The sequence below is a fragment of the Colobus angolensis genome, unplaced genomic scaffold (assembly GCF_000951035.1).
Source record: "Colobus angolensis palliatus isolate OR3802 unplaced genomic scaffold, Cang.pa_1.0 Scaffold1, whole genome shotgun sequence".
NCBI lineage: Eukaryota > Metazoa > Chordata > Mammalia > Primates > Cercopithecidae > Colobus > Colobus angolensis.
Window position 1 is genome coordinate 9018380 of NW_012110918.1, and position 9230 is coordinate 9027609.

Sequence of the window (9230 nt, forward strand, 5' to 3'; positions counted from 1 at the left end):
AAAAAAAAAAAAAAATACACACACACAAAAAAAACACCACCAAAAAACCTGGAGTCCTGGAGCATCTGCGCCCATCATGTAGCATCTCCCAGACTGGCCTTGGTCCACCCCGAGCCTGTGCCTCGGTTCCAACCGCATGCTCTTGCTATGTGACTGCAACAGCCTCTAGCTGGGCGCCTGTCTCTGGCTCCCCATCCTCCCACCATGGCTAAGCCATCATCCTGATGCCACCAAAGTGGCTCCTAACACAAAAGTCCAAACACATCTTTCCCTTGCTGTGATCTGGGCATCAGCCCTCCCTGACATTTCCACCTGAACTCCCTGCTTTCTTTCCTTCACTCCAGGGGGCAGGCTGGGTCCCCAGGACAGGCAGGGCAGTGACTTCCCCCAGGAAAAAGAGGGGGCCAGGACTACTGCTTTTGGGGTGTGATCAGGTGAGGCTTCTGGTCCCTCAAGGGCAGGGTGCTCCCTCTCATGCGCCGGGCTGTCCCCATCTCTTTGTCCTGGTTAACTTGGCATCATCCTTCTGTATTAGCACCAGTGCTGGTGCCAGGTAAGCCTTGCCTGGCCCTGGCTTTAGGCCCTCTTAGAATGTTTCCTTCCCAGCTCGCCTGGCTCCTCCTCCAGCCTGCAACTCCAAGAGGGCCGGGACCTTGCCTGTCTTGATCATTGGTGTGCGCCACAGTGTCTCGGGGCCCATAGAAGGTGCTCAGTAAATATCAGTAAATGAATGAATGGGATGGGAGGAAGGAGAGGCATAGATGGGGGAGGGAGGCAGGGTTTCAGGTTAGGGTGGTTCCAGGAAGCTGAGAGCTCCAGAGTGGGAAGGTGAGGGCGACCACCCCGTCCCACCCATTCCTCCGGCTCCCAAGTGTCACTCACAGGTAAGCTCGGCCCACGAGGCGCCTGGGTTGTTGATGCCTCGAAGCGTGAAGCCCCTCAGTCCTTCATAGCGCAGCTCCCGGTATCGGATCCGGAAGCCCAGGAGGATGCCATTGATCTTGTCCTCTGCAGGCGGCTGCAGGGAAGGGAACAGGGGATGGGGAGGGGACCTGGACCACCGCCCACCCCGCCCCGCGCTCTCTCATCATGCCTCCTGCAGTCACAGAGCAGGGACTGTGTTTTAACCAGGAAAATAAATCAAGATAATATTGAGCATTTTAAATTTACAAAGCACTTCTGATGAAGCCATTTCATCCCTGCAGCATTCCCTGGAAGGAAGGAATGGCAGGAATCCGTAATCGCCTTTTACCCAAGCAGGGAAACTGAGGCTCAGAGACGTAAAGGAACTTTCCCAAGATCACACAGCATCATTGGGCCTGGAGCACACAGCTGTTTTCCTAGAGCCGCTCCTTCTTCAGCTCCTTTGTCTTCAAGGGCTGCCTTCACCCAATTACCAAACTTCCCAGGCCTGCTGGTTCCTGCCTGGATAATACTTCCTGGTGTTTCCTGCAAGCTGAGCCCTTTCCTACTCTTAGTACATGCAAGGGTGAGTGCGCCCCTCATCCCTTCGTCAAGTTCTTCTTTGCTTCCTCTCCCGTCTACAGCTTAGCTGAGGAACAGGCTTCGGGAGAAGGTGGGAACTACTTCTTAATGATACTGCTTATAAAGAACGGGCTGACCAGCCTGGCCAACATGGCGAAACCTCGTCTCTACTAAAAATATAAAAATTAGCTGGGTATGGTGGTGCGTGCCTGTAGTCCTGCTTGGAAGGCTGAGAAAAAAGCATCGCGTGAAGCCGAGATCGGGCCACTGTACTCCAGCCTGGGCGACAGAGCAAGACTCTGTCTCAAAACAAAACAAAAACCCCCCAAAACCAAAAACCTGCTGAAACAACTCAGCCTTTGTTAGCTCCTTAATGGCTTCCCCGGCTGCCGCGGGCACCTCCCTGCCCCCTCTGCCACGTTGCTCCAGCCTTGTCCTGGTCACAGGAGCACTAAGTCATGTTCATCTAAGGAATTGTCCTCTCCTTGAGGCTGTGTGTCTCAGGCTGTGGCGGGGGGGCCTCCCAGCTTTGTCTTCAAGGGCTTTCCTTTTGTGGGGTGGCAGATGGCTGAAGGGGAGTGCCCTGCCCCTTTGATCTGGAGAAGTGATGACAGGAGTTCAGTGCTTTGAACTTTTAGTAGAGTCGCGGTTTTGCCAGGGGTCCCTCTGATGTGGGTGACCTGCTGAGCCAAGGCTGGACTTCAGAGGGCACAGGAGGGCCCTGCGGGGCAGGACCCGTGAGCAGCCTGGTGGCTGAGGTTGGCCTGATCTTCCCCAGGCCATGGCAGAGCAGGCAGTGCCCAGTGAAGAGTGGGCATCTGGAAGGAGTATGGACGAAGGGGGGCATTTCCTCTCTTCTTGCACAGTGATGGTGATGGGCATAGGTCTCTATAAGGAATCCCTTTACCGACCAGTGGGGGGCTTCATGGAGACTCTGGGGCCCCTGACAGCACCAAGCACTTTTCAGTCCGAGGACTCAGCAGGCCTGAGGCTAATACACCTGGCCCTGCCACCCACGGGTTGTGTGACCTGGGGCCATTCGGGTCCCCTCCCTGACTCTCAGTGGTCGCCTGCAGAAGGGAATGACAGCATCTGCCTGATGTGACTATCTGGAGAGTGTAATGAGGTGTGTTGTGTGAGTGTGTATGTGTGGGCATGCGGTATATAGACTGTTCTGTCGCATGCACACGCCTGGATTTCTCATGGCTTCCCAGGTGCTCTGGGCGCAGAGAATCTGGGGGCTCCACGCAGCCCTGGTGGGGACTGCTGGCTTTCCAGTCCCAGAGCAGAGCTCGTCTGGGTCTTCATGGAGCTTCCTGCCTGCTGGGCCGTACCTGCCATCGGATTAGCACGGAGGTGGTGGTGTGGGGCGTCACTGAGAGGATGGTGGGTGCTTCATCGGGGGCTGTGGAGAGAAGCAGACGGGTGGGTTCTGGGGGCCACAGCTTCAAGCCCCCCAGGAACCCACTGGGGCCAGATTCTGCTAATACGGGACTAGGGGCAGGTCCAGCTTGCATCGCCCTCCATGCCTGCTGGCCTGACTTCTGCAGAACAAAGGGCTGGTGTAAAGGGGAGGGAGGCAGGGGCTGTGAACTGACCCGGCCCAAACCCAAGGGTCCCAGGGCCCCCTCCACTCTGCCCCTCGGAGCCACAGGCCGCTTCTGCTGCTGCTGCTGGAAACTCCCGTCCCGCTCACTGGCCTCTTGTGGGACACGAGGAAGGAACGCGCCACAGGCCAGGCTGGGCCTGGGAGCCTGAGCCCTTGGCAAAGGTGTCTCTGGTCCAAGCCTCCCTGAGACCTTACCCCGGGAGCTGAAGGGCCCGGTGGATCCCACGCCCTTCTCATCTTTGGAGGCCCCTCCCCCCGGAAGAGAATGCCCCGTGCCCGGGAGGTAGCCAGTGGGCTGAGAGAGAGACTGCTGGGGAAGGGGTACTGACCGGCCTGCAGGGTGGTCAGCGACTCCGACTCCTCGCTGAACTCGCTGTCGCCAATGTCATTGGTCGCCTTCACTCGGAACTTGTAAGACGTGAAGGGCTTCAGCCTGTGGGGGGAAATTGGGGCCAATGAGCCAAGGTGCTCCTTAGAGGCCTCGCCCCCAGGCCCTCACCAGGGAGACTCCGTGATCTGCCCCTGCTCAGGAAAGGGGGTGGGGTGCCAGCCCACTACACAGAGGGCACACTGAAGCTCAGAAAGGAGCTTTGCTACAAAGAGGACAAACTGGGACCTGGCCCCAGGAGTCCCAAGCACCTACACCAGGTCCTCCAGACCATGCCAGCTTGACGTGCCTTTAGCCCCAGTTGGAAGCCATAGGTTCCCGGGAAGAAAATGTCTGCAGCTTCTCCACCTCGGAGAGCCACGCAGCCACAAAAACATCAATACCTCCACTTGGAACAAACTCCTCCGCTGCCCCACAAACTGCCATCTCTTTCTTTTTTTTTGTTTGAGATGGAGTCTTTTTTTGTTGTTGTTGTTGAGACAGAGTCTCACTCTGTCACCCAGGCTGGAGTGCAGTGGTGCGATTTCGGCTCACTGCAACCTCCGCCTCCTGAGTTCAAGCGATTCTCGTGCCTCAGCCTCCTGAGTAGCTGGGATTACAGGCGTGTGCCACCACACCCAGCTAAGTTTTCTATTTTGGTAGAGACAGGGTTTCACCATGTGGGCCAGGCTGGTTTCAAACTCCTGACCTCAAGTGATCCTCCCGCCTCAGCCTCCCGAAGTGCTGGGATTCCAGGCGTAAGCCACTGTGCCCAGCCTCTCTTTCAAATGTAGTAAATTAGGGAAGAACTGAGGTTCTCAAGAGTGAAGCAGTACTTCATCTCTATAAGCCTTACTTCCTCTCGGAGTAAACGTCTCTCTTTTAGATTTATGGGGGGTGGGAGAGGTGGGGAAGAAAGTATTGCTCAAAACTCCCAGTCACATCAACTGGAATATAAAAAATACAACCCACTCAGAATTAAATTGAAGCTAGAATTTCGGAGGGACACTCCACTCCCCTATTAAAGCTGGAGAGGAAGATGCCACCCGGCTGGAAGAATCACTAATGAAGGATGACAGGCACTTCGCTAAAGGGGGACTTCTAGGCTTCAGAAATAGATCATTAAGAGGCAACCTAATAGGGTTCTGGAGAGAACAGAGTGAAGGAGAGCAGGATAGAGCTAATTCGGGAGGGTGAGAGTGGACGCGGAGGCCACCTGGGTGGTGCATGCTAGCAGGAGAGCTGGGGCAGGCTGGAGGTGTTTTCAGAAGGCCCCCTACCCAGTGGAGGAGCGCCGCTGGTCCTGGTGGGGAGAGGGGAGGCGGGGATGCCGGCGTGGACCCGGGCCTCACCTGTCCACAATGAAGCTGGAGGCGTTGTGGCTCACGGAGGCCGAGTGCAGTGTCCACCTGCCGCTGGGCAGCTCGCGGGTCTGGATGGTGTAGTAGCGCACAGGGGAGAGCCCGTCGCTCCCCGGCTCCCAGGACAGCAGCACGCTGCGTGCTCTCACATCCTCCTGCTGCACCACCGGTCTGCTGGGGGGCTGCGGGCGGTCTGGAGGTGGCAGAGGGGGAGGAGCAGGTGAGTGGGCCAGGCCACGGTGGAGGGGGCTGGACTTTCTCGAGGGAGGAAAGGAGGTGATCTGGGCTCAGGCCCGGTGTCCCTTTCCCAGCCCAATTCTGTGCACGCAGGATCCCTGCAAGTTCTCACACCTGGGTACAGCCAGCACTTCTCTCCGGGTCAGAGGCCCACTCTCAGCCTCCTGGAGCCCTAGGATCTGGGAACTGACAGCTCCTCAGGGCAGCCCTAAGCAAGGACTGATGGTGAGGAGGGACAAACACCCACCCAATTCCTTCGCTCCTGCCTGAAACGAGGCCGAGCCAGGCCCTGCGCTGCCCCCGATTGAGCAGGATGAGGCAGTTTCCCTACGAGGGACGAGGCACGAGGGACGAGGGATGCTGCTTCATTCCAGGCCCGAGCTTGGCTTCCTTCTCTCCCCAGCCTCACTGCCCCGCCCCTCCTGCAGGGCTTCTCAAACCTCAGCAGTACTGGAATTCGGAACAGATGCCTCTGTGGTGGGGGCTTCCTGTGCACTGCAGGATGCTCAGCTGTGTCCCTGGCCTCCACCTGCTTGATGCCAGGAGCACTCCCACACCGTGACAACCAAAATGTCTCCAGACATGTCCAATGTCCCCTGGGGCCAAAGTAGTCCCCAGCTGAGAAGCACTATACAAATTGATTTTCCTGAGTACATTTTCTTCTTCCTTCCCTCCCTGCTTCCTTCCTTTCTTCCCTCCCTTCCTTCCCTCCCTGCTTCCTTCCTTTCTTCCCTCCCTCTCTCTCTTTTCTTCCTTTCCTTTCCTCTTTCTCCCTCTCTCTTTTCTCCCTGCCTCCCTTCCTTCTCCCTCCCTCCCTTCTTCCCTCCCTTCTTTCTCCCTTCCTTTCTTCTTTCCCCCTCCCCTCTCCTGCCCTCCCCTCCCCTTCCCTCCCTTCCCCTCCCATCTTTCCCTCTTCCCTTCCCTTCCCTTCCCCTTCCCCTTTCCCTCCTTCCTTTTTCTTTCTTTATTTAAAACACAGACAGGGTCTGTATCTGTTGCCCAGGCTGGAGTGCAGTGGCATGATCTGCAGCCTCACTGCAGCCTCAAACTCCTTGATCCAAGCAATCCTTTTACCTTGGCCTCTTGAATGGCTGGGACTACAGATGTACACCACCACACCTGGCTAATATTTCTTTTTTTTTTGAGATGGAGTCTCACTCTGTAGCCCAGGCTGGAGTGCAGCGGTGTGATCTTGGCTCACTGCAACCTCTACCTCCCAGGTTCAAGTGATTCTCTTGCCTCAGCCTCCCAAGTAGCTGGGGTTACCGACGTGCACCACCACGCCCAGCAAATTTTTGTATTTTTAGTAGGGACAAGGTTTCACCATGTTGGCCAGGCTGGTCTTGAACTCCCGACCTCAGGTGATCCACCTGTCTTGGCCTCCCAAAGTGCTGGGATTACAGGTGTGAGCCACCATGCCTGGCCTATGGTTAATATTTCTATGTTCTGTAGAGATGGGGTCTCACTATGTGGTCCAGGTTGAGAGGATTTTCTAATGTCCCTTTTAGGCCAGTCAGGTCCAAGGCTTGCTATTGGGGAGCCCAAGGTCAGGCAAGGTGCCAGCTCAGGGCAGCAGTGCAGCGGCAGCCGGAGCTCCAGGCTGTAGCACTGATCCCGTGCCCATCTGTCTTGACAAGGTCAGGGCTGCGAGTGGGGAGGGGAGAGGGAAGAGGGAAGATGGTCACTAACCCTCCCTTAACTAATTAATTAATTAAATTAGACAGAGTCTTGTTCTGTCACCCAGGCTGGAATGCAGTGGTGCGATCTTGGCTCACTGCAATCTCCGTCTCCCGGGTTCAAGTGATTCTTATGTCTCAGCTTCCTGAGTACCGGGGATTACAGGTGTGCGCCACCACGCCTGGCTAATTTTTGTATTTTTAGTAGAGATGAGGTTTCGCCATGTCAGCCAGGCAGGTCTCAAACTCCTGACCTCAAGTGATCCACCTGCCTCGGCCTCCCCAAGTGCTGGAATTACAGACGTGAGCCACTGAGCCTGGCCACACACTTTCCCTTTAGGAAACCAGACCAGAACAGGGTCCTTGGGAGTGACCTTGCAGCCCATCTCTGGGAGTTTACTAGACCCCTCGCTGACTTTGACTTCAGAGATTGGAGCCCACCTTCCACTCTCACCCAGGGCACTGCGGCTCATACCAGCCATCCACTAGGAGCAGCTCAGAGCACTGGCTGGCACCCCTCAGCTGCCCCCCAGGCCTCCCCCGGCCCCTGTGGGCAGTCACCTCTCTTCTCGGTGGTCACCACCAAGGCCTCGGCAGCATCTCCCCAGCCCTTGCGGGTCTGGGCCGTGATGCGGAACAGGTAGACAGACTCTGGCTTGAGACCCGTAGCTGTGTACTGCCGGGCGCTGGGTGCCAGCACCTCCACGGTGGCGGTGTTGGCCGTGGTGGTGTTGAGCCGGTGTGTGATCTGGTAAGCTGTGGGAAGGAAGCACATGGCTATTACGGCAAGCAAGGCAAGCTGCCCCTAGGGCCCCGGGAAGGGTTGTTCCGTCCAAAGCCACATCTGTGTCTGCATATGGCCACCTTGCTGTGGTCACTTTGGCTGTGGTCTGTCTGCCTGAGGCCTCTGGGTCACTCTCCGGTCTTCAGCTGCCACCTGGGGAGGGTGGCATGGAGAGGCACTCTATACACAGTGTCTGTGACCCCCCTAACAGCCCCAAGTGAAGAAACTGAGGCCCGGGGAGGTCAGATCACCTGCCGGTAAGTGACAGAGCTGGAATCCCAGCCCAGGTCTTTCTGGGCTAACGCATTTGCCCTTCCTGCTTCCACTCTGTCTTGGGGATGTGGCATTGCTCTCAGGCAGGTGGTGCGTGAGGTCGGGACTGAGACCCCGGAATAGGCGCAGGTAGTCCAAGCCCCCATTTTAAAGGTGAGGGGACTGAGGCTGCAGAGGGGAGTAGACTTGCTCAAGTTCACGCAGCTGCCGACCGGAACCCTGCGTGTGTGTGTTGGGGGAACCCTGAACATGAGATGAAGCTTCCCATCTGTAGCCTCCCTTCCCTGAGCCTTGGGACTCTTTTCCAGCTGTGTTGAGCCGGCCAGCGTGCCCTCACTTGGCTGTGCTAAGGAACAGTGTCCGCGGTTTACCAGATGGCCGGCAGGCTGGGGGCCTGGGGACATTTGGGGACGCAAAGCCAACTCATGACTCTTAGGGGACTTGGACTCTGATCTTGCCCTCCAGAAGATAATCTGACACCCTGGAACTTCTAACAGGACTAACACTCAGATCCCATTTGAGAGGGGATGTGGAGGCTCCCTGGACCTGCTCTCCCTCTAGCCAGTAACGAAGTGGCCTCCTCTACAGCTCTGCAGCCGGGGCACAGGAAGGGCAAAGGCTTACCAAGAATGATGCCATTGGGGGCAGCAGGGGGCTGCCATATCAGCCGCACAGACGTGGTCCGCACCTCTGGGAACAGGATGCCCATGGGTGGTCCTGGGACTGGAGGGGGCAAAGGAGAAGAGGCCAACTGATGAGGCTGCCGCTCAGCTGGGGATGAGCCCAGCTCGGGCAGAGCAGCCTGGTGGGGTGGAGGGGGAAGCAGCCGCCCAGCTCAGTGAATTTCTGTGGAGTGCTGCCCTGTGCCTGACACTGTGTTAGGAGCCAGGGCAAGAACATGGAACCAAGGGGGCTTTCTGCCCTCAAAATAGGTGTCATTTGGCAGGGACCTGAAGCTCCAGCTTCCTCTGCTCATTGTATACACGCCCCAGAACCGGGCTACCCTCAGAGCTGGGCGCGTGGGCCCTGGATGGATGTGTCTGCGCTTCAGAAGGTCCTGTTCTGACTTCCTTCCCTCCATGGGGTGAAGTGTCTGTGGGGTAATGGGAAATGGACATCCCCAGCCTGCACCACTCCTCTCTCTAGACCTTGCTCTGGAATCCTGGGACCTTGGAATTCCCTGCCTGGAGAGCCCTAAGCATGCTTCCAGGGGCTGCATGGACCTGGTCCCCACATCCACCCTCCTGAGGGTAGGCTATGCACCCTCGCCTCCAGGGAGGGCCAAGGGCTAGCTATTTTGCAGGTGTAGAGATGAAGACTGAATGGAGTGACTCAAAGGAGAGGGTAAGGAGAGAACGGGGCAGGGGATGGGGGAGGGTAGTTGGGGAGGGGATGCTCTTCCTGTGTTGCCGCATTCCCGCACAGAATGACAACATGT

The 9230-nt window shown here is 57.1% G+C and overlaps 1 protein-coding gene across 1 annotated transcript in view; it reads right to left on the reverse strand.

Moving 5' to 3' along the window:
• Positions 1-9230, reverse strand: part of SDK2 (sidekick cell adhesion molecule 2) — a 122259-nt gene that overhangs the window by 55148 nt on the left and 57881 nt on the right. Inside the window, exons 24-29 of the mRNA XM_011936630.1 lie at positions 8417-8515; positions 7297-7491; positions 4814-5015; positions 3424-3527; positions 2820-2890; positions 883-1018 (exon numbers count right to left, since the gene is read on the reverse strand). Of these exons, the coding sequence (XP_011792020.1) occupies positions 883-1018; positions 2820-2890; positions 3424-3527; positions 4814-5015; positions 7297-7491; positions 8417-8515 (807 nt within the window). The remainder of the gene's footprint in view (positions 1-882; positions 1019-2819; positions 2891-3423; positions 3528-4813; positions 5016-7296; positions 7492-8416; positions 8516-9230) is intronic.